Source organism: Salmo salar, chromosome ssa15 (genome assembly GCF_905237065.1).
Source record: "Salmo salar chromosome ssa15, Ssal_v3.1, whole genome shotgun sequence".
Lineage (NCBI taxonomy): Eukaryota > Metazoa > Chordata > Actinopteri > Salmoniformes > Salmonidae > Salmo > Salmo salar.
In genome coordinates this window covers 9,159,789-9,173,327 of record NC_059456.1, presented here as the reverse complement: position 1 = coordinate 9,173,327, position 13,539 = coordinate 9,159,789, and the positions used below count along the sequence as shown (strand labels likewise).

General features: G+C 40.7%; 1 protein-coding gene across 2 annotated transcripts in view; it reads left to right on the top strand.

Annotated features, from left to right (window-relative positions):
* LOC106570942 (AT-rich interactive domain-containing protein 3A) overlaps positions 1-12,870 on the top strand; it is a 210,536-nt gene extending 197,666 nt beyond the window's left edge. For both annotated transcript variants that reach the window (XM_045695444.1, XM_045695443.1), the window contains 4 exons: positions 26-270; positions 843-1,127; positions 8,445-8,534; positions 11,844-12,870. In XM_045695444.1, coding sequence (XP_045551400.1) covers positions 26-270; positions 843-1,127; positions 8,445-8,534; positions 11,844-12,037 — 814 coding nt within the window. In that variant the 3' untranslated portion in view covers positions 12,038-12,870. The remainder of the gene's footprint in view (positions 1-25; positions 271-842; positions 1,128-8,444; positions 8,535-11,843) is intronic.
* Positions 12,871-13,539: the final 669 nt, after the last annotated feature.

Sequence of the window (13,539 nt, the reverse complement as noted above, 5' to 3'; positions counted from 1 at the left end):
TCCTGTTCCTGATCCCTTCTTACAGGTATATGAAGTACCTCTACCCTTACGAATGTGAAAAGAGAGGTCTGAGCTCCCCCGGAGAGCTCCAGGCAGCTATCGACAGTAACCGCCGCGAGGGACGTCGTCAGAGCTACGGGTCGGCCATCTTTAACTACTCTCCAATGGGGACAACCTCCATCGTCTCCTCCCCGAAGATGAGCATGCCTCACCTGGCCATGTCCACCCTCAATGGAGCACATGTGACCCAGGGACACAACATCAAGAAAGGTGAGACACAGAGCACTGTTTCATGTCATGTGACCAGGAAGAAGCTGCCGTGCTGCAGTTGTGGTTACCATAGGGACGGTGTTGTTTGTTGCTCACTGATTTGAAAGACGTGTGTGTGTGTGTGTGTGTCCATGACCTGACTGTTGAATTTAATGTCACAGGATGGAGTGAAGACACAATGCACAGGAAATTTGATTTCCTTGTAAAAAAATAAATAAAAAATCTCTCAGAATTTGACTTCTCATGTTGTAATTTTGAAAGTTTGAATATCAAACCGGACATTACATGACAGAGTATTTACCACTGCCTGAGAAAACACCTGTACTGAACGACCATAAGAACTTCCTGAGCGTATAAATGCCTACAGTAGCCTACAGAATGCCCAACTTTTTCTCAGGGATTTGGTTCAAAGCAAAATACGCATTTCCCAAGATCTGAAAGAAAGAAAATGGACAATAAACTATAAAGTATTCTTCTTTAAAACTCTCTCTTGAAAAAGTGATTTTTAATCTCAATGAGACTAACCTGGTAAAATAAATAAATAAATAAATGATTCTGTCTGTTTATCCCAGAGGATGGCTTGATGGGGGGTTGTCTGTCGGGTCGTGTCGGGGGGATGCCCATGTCTCTGGGAGGTCACCCCCAAGCCGTGGCAGCTCAGGCGGCTGCAGCGGTACAGGCTGCAGCGTTGGAGCAGCTGAGGGACAAGCTGGAGAGCGGGGAGCCGCCAGAGAAGATGGTGATGGCCGAGGAGCAACAGAGACTCATGCAGCACGCGGTGCAGCGGAACCTCCTCGCCATGGCAACACAGCTTCCCATGAACATCAAGATCAACAACCGAGCTGAGCGGATGAGAGGTGAGATAAACCAATGCTTAAGTTAAAAGTTAAAAAGTCAGATAATACTGTAAGTTGCATGGATTCACTCTGTGTGCAATAATAGTGTTTAACATGATTTTTGAATGACTACCTCATCTCTGTACCCCACACATACAATTATCTGTAAGGTCCCTCTGTAAGGTCCCTCAGTTGAACAGTGAATTTCTAGCACAGATTCAACCACAAAGACCAGGGACGTTTCAATGCCTCACAACGAAGGGCACCTATTGGTAGATGGGTTAAAAAAAAAAAAAAAAGCAGAGATTGAATATCACTTTGAGCACGGTGAAGTTATTAATTACACTTTGGATGGTGTATCAATACACCCAGTCACTACAAAGACACAAGCGTCCTTCCTGTTGCTATTCTGAATACCAGCTATGTCTGGAATTCTCTATACAGTGCACTACTTGGGTGCCATTTTGGACACAGTTACTAAAATGTGTTTATCTGTTATTATGTCCTGAGGTGAGACAAATCAACACAGTTACATTATTAATGTGGACTTATGCGTATCTGATATTATGAATAGAGGATGTGTCTGAAACAATGTTTATAAACCCTGGATGACCGACGGGGCAATGTGTTGAAGCCACAGGGCCTCCATCTTGGTACTCCTCCTCCGGTGTAAAAAATATTCTGGAAGTTATAGAAATGAGTTTATTAAATGTCTACATTCATTTTTGACACGTTTGTTATATTACAGACACTTTAATGCATACTTTTAAATTATATTATCTTAGCTAAAAAATCCTTAAATAAAACATTTTTGAGAGAACATTTTTTAAATTTTCTTCTTGAAACATTTAATTGAAATACTGTAGAATGTAATTCATTCCTATGGAGGACTGCTCCCACTGGGGAGTGCCAATATGGCCGACCGGTGGCTTCAAAACCTCTCAAAGGCCAATACGCAGCATCAGGGTTTAGATACATCATTGGTCTGAAACGGCACCATACTTCCTATATAGTGCACTTCTTTGACAAAACAACACCACAATTATTATACATTCACATATGTATCTGTTATTATGAATACAGGTTAAAATGGCAACCAATTCTCTATATAATGCGGTACTTTTGACCAGAGCCTGTCTCCAGCTATAGGGAACAGGGCTCCCAATTACATTCAGCTGACCTGCCTCCAGTTATAGGGAACAGGGCCGGGCTCCCAATTACATTCAGCTGACCTGCCTCCAGCTATAGGGAACAGGGCCAGGCTCCCAATTACATTCAGCTGACCTGCCTCTAGCTATAGGGAACAGGGCAGGGCTCCCAATTACATTCAGCTGACCTGTCTCCAGCTATAGGGAACAGGGCTCCTAATTACATTCAGCTGACCTGTCTCCAGCTATAGAGAACAGGGCCGGGCTCCCAATTACATTCAGCTGACCTGCCTCCAGCTATAGGGAACAGGGCAGGGCTCCCAATTACTGTACATTCAGCTGACCTGCCTCCAGCTATAGGGAACAGGGCTCCCAATTACTGTACATTCAGCTGACCTGTCTCCTGCTATAGGGAACAGGGCCGGGCTCCCAATTACATTCAGCTGACCTGCCTCCAGTTATAGGGAACAGGGCCGGGCTCCCAATTACATTCAGCTGACCTGTCTCCAGCTATAGGGAACAGGGCCGGGCTCCCAATTACATTCAGCTGACCTGCCTCCAGTTATAGGGAACAGGGCCGGGCTCCCAATTACTGTACATTCAGCTGACCTGCCTCCAGCTATAGGGAACAGGGCCGGGCTCCCAATTACTGTACATTCAGCTGACCTGCCTCCAGTTATAGGGAACAGGGCCGGGCTCCCAATTACATTCAGCTGACCTGTCTCCAGCTATAGGGAACAGGGCCGGGCTCCTCAATTACATTCAGCTGACCTGTCTCCAGCTATAGGGAACAGGGCAACGCTCCCAATTACATTCAGCTGACCTGCCTCCAGCTATAGGGAACAGGGCAGGGCTCCCAATTACATGCCGCTGGGAGACGATTGTTCCTTGAGCGGATGGTCAGGGGGTCGGAAAATAGTTCTAAAATAATCTGTACACTGCAAGAACCCCAAACAGATACACTGCCTTCAGAAAGTATTCACACACCATTACTTTTTCCACATTTTACAGCCTGAATTTTAAATTAAATTATTCAATTGTGATTAAATTGTGATTTTGTGTCACTGGCCTAAAACACAATATCCCAAAATGTCAAAGTGGAATTATTTATTTTTTTAGAAATGTTTAGAACTGAATAAAAAATGAAAAGCTGAAAGGTCTTGAGTCAATATGTATTTAACCCCATTGTTATGGCAAGCAGGAACAATGTGCTTAAAAAGTCAGATAATACTGTAAGTTGCATGGATTCACTCTGTCTGCAAAAATAATGTTTAACATGATTTTTGAATAACTACCTCTTCTCTGTAACCCCACACATACAATTATCTGTAAGGTCCCTCAGTTGAACAGTGAATTTCTAGCACAGATTCAACCACAAAGACCAGGGACGTTTCAATGCCTCACAACGAAGGGCACCTATTGGTAGATGGGTAAAAATAAAATAAAAAAGCAGACATTGAATATCACTTTGAGCACAGTGAAGTTATTAATTACACTTTGGATGGTGTATCAATACACCCAGTTACTACAAAGACACAAGCGTCCTTCCTAACTCTGTTGCTGGAGAGGAAGGAAACCACTGAGGGATTTCACCATGAGGCCAATGGTGACTTTAAAACAGTTACAGAGTTTAATAGCTTTGATAGAAAACTGAGGATGGATCAACAACTTTGCAGTTACCGCACAATACTTACCTAAATGACAGAGTGAAAAGGAAGCCTGTACAGAATAAAAATATTCCAAAACATGTATTTTTGCAGTAAGACACTAAAGTAAAACTGCAAAAAATGTGTCAAAGAAATTAACACTAAGTCCTGAGTAGAAAGTGTTATGTTTGGGGCAAATCCAACACAACACATCACTGAGTAACACTCTTCATATTTTCAAGCATGGTGGTGGCTGCATCATGTTATGGGTATACTTGTCATCAGCAAGAACTAGGGAGTTTTTTTTAGGATAAACATAAACGTAATAGAGCTAAGTACAGGCAGAGGAAAACCTGGTTCTGTCTGCTTTCCAACAGACAACAAATTCACCTTTCAGCAGGACAATAACCTAAAATACAAGGGCAAATATACACTGGAGTTGCTTACCAAGACGACATTGAATGTTCCCGAGGGGCCTAGTTACAGTTTTGACTTAAATCAGCTTGAAAATCTATGGCAAGACTTGAAAATGGCTGTCTAGCAATGATCAACAACCAACTTGACGGAGATTGAATAATTTAAAAAAGAATAACGGGCAAATATTGTACAATCCAGGTGTGCAAAGCTCTTAGACTTACCCAGAAAGACTCACAGCTGTAATCACTGCCAAAGGGGATTCTAACATGTATTGATTCAGTGGTGTGAATACTTATGTAAGTATTCTGAGGATGGTAGCTGACTCTATAGCCACTCATATCTGTCATATTTTTAATCTGAGCCTAGAGGAAAGTCTTTGTGCTCAGGCCTGGAGGGCAGCCAAAGTAATTCCGCTACCCAAGAGCGGTAAAGCGGTCTATACTGGTTCTAACAGCAGACCTATAAGTTTGTGTTTGACCAAATACAATGCTATTTTTCTGTTAACAAATTAACAACAGACTTTCAGCGTGCTTATAGAGAAGGGCACTCAATATGTACTGCACTGACACAAATGACAGATGATTGGTTGAAAGAAATTGATAATAAGAAGATTGTGGGAGCTGTACTGTTAGATTTCAGTGCAGCTTTTGATATTATTGACCATAACCTGTTATTGAAAAAACTTAAGTGCTATGGCTTTTCAACCTCTGCCATATTGTGGATTCAGAGCTATCTATCTAATAGAACTCAAAGGGTTTTCTTTAATGGAAGCTTCTCTAATGTCAAACATGTAACGTGTGGTGTACCGCAGGGCAGCTCTCTAGGCCCTCTACTCTTTTCTATTTTTACCAATGACCTGCCACTGGCATTAAACAAAGCATGTGTGTCCATGTATTCTGATGATTCAACCATATACACATCAGCAACCACAGCTAATGAAGTCACTGAAACCCTTAACAAAGAGTTGCAGTCTGTTTTGGAATGGGTGGCCAGTAATAAACTGGTCCTGAACATCTCTAAAACTAAGAGCATTGTATTTGGTACAAATCATTCCTTAAGTTCTAGACCTCAGCTGAATCTGTTGAACAAGTTGAGGAGACGAAATGACTTGGCATTACTTTAGATTGTAAACTGTCATGGTCAAAACATATAGATTCAATGGTTGTAAAGATGGGGAGAGGTCTGTCCGTAATAAAGAGATGCTCTGCTTTTTTGACACCACACTCCAAAAAGCAATAGTTTTGTTTAATCTTGATTGTGGTCCAGTCGTGTGATCCAGTGCTGCAAGGAAAGACCTAGTTTAGCTGCAGCTGGCCCAGAACAGAGCGGCACGTTTTGCTCTTAATTGTAATCAGAGGGCTGATATAAATACTATGCATACCAGTCTCTCTTGGCTAAGAGTTGAGGAGAGACTGACTGCATAATTTCTTCTTTTTAGAAGAAACATCAATGTGTTGAAAATCCTAAATTGTTTGCATGGTCAACTTACACACAGCTCTGACACACACACTTATCCCACCAGACATGCCACCAGGGGTCTTTTCACAGTCCCCAAATCCAGAACAAATTCAAGAAAGCGCACAGTATTATATAGAGCCCTTATTGCATGGAATTTCCTTCCGTCTCATATTGCTCAAATAAACAACAAACCTGGTTTAAAAAAACAGATAAAGCAACACCTCTCGGCACAACGCCTCTCCCCTATTTGACATAGATAGTTTGTGTGTATGTATTGATATGTAGGCTATGTGTGCCTTTACATTTTGTTTTATGTAGTTGTGTCCTTGAGCTGTTCTTGTCTATTGATGTTCTGTATTATGTAATTCTGTAAACATGTTTCATGTTTTGTGTGGACCCCAGGAAGAGTAGCTGCTGCTTTTGCAACAGCTAATGGGGATCCTAAAAAAATACCAAAAATACCAAATGAAATATTTCTGTATTTCATTTTGAATACTTTTGCGAACATTTCTAAAAACATGTTTTCACTTTGTCATTTTGGGCTATTGTGTGTAGATAGGTGAGGAAAAAAAATCAATTTAATCCATTTTCAATTCACAACAAAACACAACAAAATATGCAATAGGTCAAGGGATATGAATACTTTCTGAAGGCACTGTATAGTATTTAACAAAAACAGAATCATTTCAAACCTTGATTACATTGGGATACGATCACATATGCCTCTCTATTTAAACGTGGAGATACTTGGGAACAGATTTCCTGAATTAAAATCATGTTGAGCTTATTTCCTGGTGGTTTTACAGGCTTTTATGTCCAATGACCAAAATTATATATATATAGTAATGAAACAGCAGGGAGCAGGTCTCGAACCCTCGACCTTCAAGCCTGAAGTCCAGCACGCTATTGACTGTGCCGCAAAAGCACGCTCGAGCGGCAGAGTCGATTTCCGCGCTTATGAACCCAGGGTCGTCACAATATATATATATATATATATATACAGTACCAGTCAAAAATTTGGACACACCTACTCATTCAAGGCTTTTTCATTATTTTGATTATTTTCTACATTGTAAAATAATAGTGAAGACATCAAATCTATGAAATAACACATATGGAGTCATGTAGTAACCAAAAAAGTACTAAACAAATGAAAATATATTTTAGATTCTTCAAAGTAGCCACCCTTTGCCTTGATGACAGGTTTTCTCACTCTTTTTAGATCAGAAATGATTGGGGATCCCTGGAACAGGTTGTCATTTCAGACACATCCACAGTTACTAATGTGAATACACATGTTTATTCATTGTTATGCCCTTATAATGTTGTAATATTGATGCAATTGTGATGCATAACTGTGACACACACATGTAATCATTTCAAAACCCACAGAGAAGCATTTGGAGGAAAAAGTATTGTAATTTAGAGATGATTCCCTTAACTGTGTATTCCCGTGGGTTCTGTAACACATCCTGTTTAATATCCAACTAACCCAATTCAATTTACAGTCGTGTTACCGCCACAAAAATAACACCAGATCTTTGACAAATTTTATTGTTCTGTGTTTCGGAGTGTATCAGAGTTCTAGAACTTCTCCTTCAGAACCCAGGCTATTTATTCTACTCAAACATGTGATTGGCGTGTCAATGTTACGGTTTGCCCTCTACTATTATATAACTAAGGGTTTAGCTGTACAGCACAGTGGTGGTATGCCGACATCAAGTAAGAGTATTTCACCATATGATAGGTGAGTCACTAATTACACACAAACTCACAGTTCATCATAACATCTGCAATGTGATGTCTGAGGACTTCTTCGATGTCATGAAGAAATACTGCTCCATGACTACGGGGGAGAAACAGAGCCGTCCGCCCGCCCCACTCTGTTGTGGGTTCTCAGTGTGGCGGTGTTTACGACAAGCCATAAGTTATACATTACTGAAAAATAGAGCCTAAAGGAAGAATGAGGGGCCCTATCTGCTCAGGTGTGGTTTCATCTCTCTCTACATGACTGCCTCTCAGCCATTAGTTATAATAGTGGGCTTTTCTCTCGAAAGCTTAATGGTAGAATGAGTCAGAATCTTTCACAGGTTAATTCCTCTACTGGCCGACCCGACCAGTCTGTCTGGGCTGCAACCCAACATATAAACACCATCATTTACAGATTACATCAAAACTTGTATTAAATATGGCAGCCAAGGCCAGAGTGCCTGCAAAATGTTCTGTAACAACTGTTTTGATCTAAACTCTAAAATTATATAGTATATTTAGTGTGTATCTGCACATTAATGATATTTTACAGAAATTAAAACTTTACAATATTCTTGCATGTTGTTCTTATTTGGGAGAAGATTGTTACAAGCCTTGTTTTTCCATGAGTAGCTACACGTTCTCCAAGTGCCTGCCTGTCAGTCTGTGTGTGTGTTATGATATGATGTCACCGTCTCCTCAGGGGAGATAACCCGTTGGCGATAACCGACACGTACAAATGGTTGCTACATCTTTTGACAGTTCCCTTTCCCTCAGAACTCTTTAATAAACTGCTCCTTACCCTGTCACTCTAGGAGTTATCGCCAATACTCTGCCGAACGCTTTTCTCCTGCTCCTTGTGTTCCCATTTTAAATGCTGATATTGAGTTTTCCTCTCTCTCTCTCTCGCCTCCTGACAGATGATAGACAAGAGACTCCATTGAACCTGTCTACCGGCGGCATTAGCAGCATCAACATGTCAATAGAAATAGATGGAGTTGTCTACACAGGTAAATAGAGGGGCCGTTTGCTGATGTAATTGCAAGCAGGAAATTCAATAAGTTATAGCAGCGCCCTGGTGCTTAGTCCTCCACGCAATTTGATGTCTTTGCTATAAAATCCATCGTAATGAAGTGGCAGTCCAATAGAGTTAAAAAAGTTAAATATCTCAGAAATTGAGGCTGTGGATGGGAGATCGATGGGGTTTATTGTCTTAGACGTGCCTGGGAGAGAGGCCACGGCAGGTTTAGCCTCCACACCTCCTGTACGCCTGTTCGCCACCTCCTCCTCTGCCTTCGAGCAATGGGGTAATTACCTCAAGATAGGTAGGCCAGACAGTTCACGTCGTGGCGTAAAGAATAAGCCTGCCGGTGGAAAAACTTCCAGTGAGGTTGAAGTGGCCATTAACATCAAATATAGTTGAGATCTATCTATCTGTCTGTCTGTCTGAAACGCCATGCTCAGTGAGGTAGACTGCACTGTCTGTGTCGTTTGTCCAATTCAGGTTGTTTAGGTGTGACGATGTGTTATTTGTTAGTTAGTGAGTTGATATGTCATCAATAGTATTTGTCTAATTGTGACATTACAGTAAGTTGTAAATACTATTATATTCATCTGCCCCAAAAAACTGGTTGTATAGATTGTAAGAACAATTAAACTACTACTACTAGTAGCATTTGTAGTAGTATCAGTAGTAGTAGTATCAGTAGTAGTAGTATCAGTAGTAGTAGTAGTAGCAGTAGTAGTAGTAGTCGTATCAGTAGTAGTAGTATCAGTAGTAGTAGTAGTAGTATCAGTAGTATCAGTAGTAGTAGTAGTAATAGTATCAGTAGTAGTAGTAGAAGTATCAGTAGTAGTAGAAGTAGTATGAGTAGTAGTAGTAGTAGTAGTATCAGTAGTAAAAATAGTAGTATCAGTAGTAGTAGTAGTAGTATTAGTAGTAGTAGTAGTAGAAGTATCAGTAGTAGTAGTAGTAGAAGTAGTATGAGTAGTAGTAGTAGTAGTAGTAGAAGTAGTATCAGTAGTAGTAGTAGAAGTAGTATCAGTAGTAGTAGTAGCAGCAGTAGTAGTATCAGTAGTAGTAGCAGTAGTAGTAGTAGAATAAGTAGTATCAGTAGTAGTAGAAGTAGTGTCAGTAGTAGTAGAAGTAGTATCAGTAGTAGTAGTAGAAGTAGTATTAGTAGTAGTAGTAGTAGAAGTAGTATTAGTAGTAGTAGTAGTGGAAGTAGTATCAGTAGTAGTAGTAGTAGTAGTAGTAGTAGTAGTAGTATCAGTAGTAGTAGTAGTAGTAGTAGTAGTAGTAGTAGTATTAGTAGTAGTAGTAGAAGTAGTATCAGTATGTAGTAATATCAGTAGTAGTAGTAGAAGTAGTATCAGTATGTAGTAGTATCAGTAGTAGTAAAAGAAGTAGTAGTAGAAGGAGTATCAGTAGTAGTAGAAGTAGTAGTATCAGTAGTAGTAGAAGGAGTATCAGTAGCATCAGTAGTAGTAGCAGCAGTAGTATCAGTAGTAGAAGTAGTATCAGTAGTAGAAGTAGTATCAGTAGTAGTAGTATCAGTAGTGTCAGTAGTAGTAGTATCAGTAGTAGTAGTTGTAGTAGCAGCAGTAGTAGCAGCAGTAGCAGCAGTAGTAGTAGTAGCAGCAGTAGCAGTAGTAGCAGCAGTAGTAGTAGTAGCAGTAGCAGCAGTAGCAGCAGTAGTAGTAGTAGTAGCAGTAGCAGTAGTAGCAGTAGCAGTAGTATCAGTAGTATCAGTATCAGTAGTAGTTGTAGTTGTAGTAGTATCAGTAGTAGTAGCAGCAGTAGTAGTATCTGTAGTAGTAGTAGTAGCATTAGTAGTAGCAGTAGTAGCAGTAGTAGCAGCAGTAGCAGTAGTAGCAGTAGTAGTAGCAGCAGTAGTAGCAGTAGCAGCAGTAGTAGTACCAGCAGTAGTAGTAGTAGTAGCAGCAGTAGCAGCAGTAGCAGTAGTAGCAGCAGTAATAGTAGTAGCAGTAGTAGCAGTAGCAGCAGTAGTAGTAGCAGCAGTAGTATTAGTAGCAGCAGTAGTAGCAGCAGTAGTAGTAGTAGTAGCAGCAGTAGCAGCAGTAGTAGTAGTAGCAGCAGTAGTAGTAGTAGCAGTAGTAGCAGTAGCACTAGCAGTAGCAGTAGTAGCAGTAGCAGTAGTAGCAGCAGTAGCAGCAGCAGTAGTAGTAGCAGCAGTAGCAGTAGCCTTCCCTGTGGCTCAGTTGGTAGAGCGTGGTGTGTGCAACGCCAGGGTTGTGGGTTCGATTCCCACGGGGGGGCCAGTACAGAAAATAATAATGATAAATGTATGAAATGTATGTATTCACTACTGTAAGTTGCTCTGGGTAAGAGCATCTGCTAAATGACTAAAATGTAAGCAGTAGTAGCAGCAGCTGTAGCAGTAGTGATAGTAAAAAAAAAAAATGTAATGATGAAAGTGGCCATTTTAGATCTTATGACCTGTGAACTGTACATAATACAGACAACATCTTGGTTACACTCCATATAATGTGCTCTCAAATATGGAGCATGTCTTGATTCTGAAGATTTTATTTTATCACATTAATTTATTTAACATATGAATAAATATGAAGATATATGAATATATCAAAACAACCCTTTTAGACAAAATGGTTGGAACAATATACTCTTTAAACAACAATGTCTCACTTCCAGAGTGGGCTCTCTGCTACTTTTAATGACATGACACATTTTATAAGTATCATATAGGTCAGTAAACCAATCACAGTTATCCTTTAGGATTGCAACGCTCAGCAAGTCGCGAGCAGAGGGAGGGAGTTCCCTTTGAATCCATTTACCATTCGCTGTGTTGGTAGTGATCATAAAATGAATCATAACTTCAGAATTAGCAAAGAACCCACTCTGGAAATGTGATGTACTTGTAAAGTATATTGTTCCAAACAACATGTTTTTTTAAATGAACAAAATTAAATAAGGTAGTTTGAGACATTCATATTCATATTTTTGTTGAATAAATTAATGTAGAAATTAGTATTTCAGAATCTAGCCATACTCCACATGTTAGAGCATGCTTTAAGGAGTATAATGAAACTTTATTTAACAAGGCAAGTCAGTTAAGAACAAATTCTTATTTACAATGACGACCTACACCGGCCAAACCCTGGACGACGCTGGGCCAATTGTGGTTGTGATACAGCCTGTTTTGGTCTGTATCATGTACAGTTCACAGATCATAAGGCATAATGACTCCAAGATGTTGTCTGTATCATGTACGGTTCACAGATTATAACATCTTACAGGAGGTCTCCTCCCTCCCTCTCTCTCTCCGTCCCTCCAGGTGTTCTGTTTGCCAGGAAGCCCTCTCTCCCTACGATGCTGAGTGGTCACCAGGTCCAGAACCAGAATGACAGCTTCTCTCAGGGAAAGACCAGTCCGGCGATGAACTCCTCCTCCATACAGATCCAACCGTCCTGCTCCTCCTCTTCTTCCTCTACATCCTCGGTCCACGGACATGGAAACTCCTCCCCCTGAGCTGAGTCCCACCCACAGCTCCACCCCCTAAACCCTGCCCCCATCGTTCCCCCAAAGACAACAAGCGGTCTGAGATACCAGGAGACAATACTTCTATTGTTTTTTGAAGGTGGCTTTTCCCTTCCTCCTCCTCTTTCTCCTCCCTTTTCTCAGACTCCCTTATTCCAGTTGAAAGAATCCCCCCCCCCCCAAAAAAAAATATTTACTGAGAAAATACTTCTGTAGAAAAAGAAAATTCTCTCGCTCTATTCTCTTTCCTTCTTCTGAACTCTGACCTCTGAATGGTATGTAGAGGACCTCTGAACCCCGTGTGTATGCAGATAAAGTCTGCTGTCTTTTTGTGTTTCCTGAAAACAGCTGCTCAGTTTGGAGCAGTAAACATATAGGTAAAGAAATATGGTGGCACATCATTAGACACAAGGAACTGTGGGACAAAGACACTGAGAGACTGAGACATGTTGACTCTCTGCTGTCTGTCTGACTGTCTGCCTGTCTGTCTGTATGTCTGTCTGCCGCTCCTCGAACAGAAGAGCAGATGCTTGATCTCGTACCTGAAGAGAGACTTGCTTGTTAACCTGTAGAAGGGTTGGGGTCAATTCCATTTTATAATTTGTCAGAAAATAAACCAAAATTCTAATTCCACATTTTCCTAATTGATAAGCATTAAAGGGAATTAGCATTCAGTGTACTTCCTGAGTTGGCTGGAATAGAAATGGTATTGACCCCCAACCCTGATCTATAGTATGGTTTGTTTGAAAACCTCTGCTAGGCATGGGAGGCCATTTTATTGTCACTCAAAACCTTTAGTTTTCTTGTTGTTTTTGATCACAAACCAGAGAAGATTGCTACTTTTAGCTAATAACCAAAGAAGAACAAGAGTAACCAATGAAAAGAAAGTAAAGCATAAAAAGTGTAACATACACAGACAGCACAGATACAATAGTGGAACCAAATGACCAAACTAAGGATATACTGTCTATCACAAGCACATCTTGACAAAGCACATCTCGCAGAATCAGGGAAACGTAATTTCTTCTTTCTTTCTTTTAGAGAGGAAAATATCATGTTGTTATCTATTGAAGCTGGTTCCGCTCTGATCCAATCGATGCCGCTAGCTATATCAACACATTGTTTAATGCTGTGGGACAATAGCTGGAGCCTCAAGACATGCCTTCGTCAGTAAAGGGGTAAACCAAATAGCCTAGTAGTCTAGAGCGTTTCCCCACTATCGGTCCAGGCCAGAGCCTCTTAACTAACCCTTCTCACAGAAGAGAGATTGCACGATGGCTCTGATTAAATCTGATATTGCAACACATTCAACATTGATTTAAGCCCACACTAGTATGAATCATTTATTACCAGCGAAGTTTGTGGTGAAGGCGTTACTTTGCAATCAGACGGAAACATACCTGCTGGTAGGACTATCCCCTGGTGGGTGGTTCTAGTTAAATTACGTCCTGGGATCCCAATCTGTAAACCACTTCAACCTATTACTCTGCAGA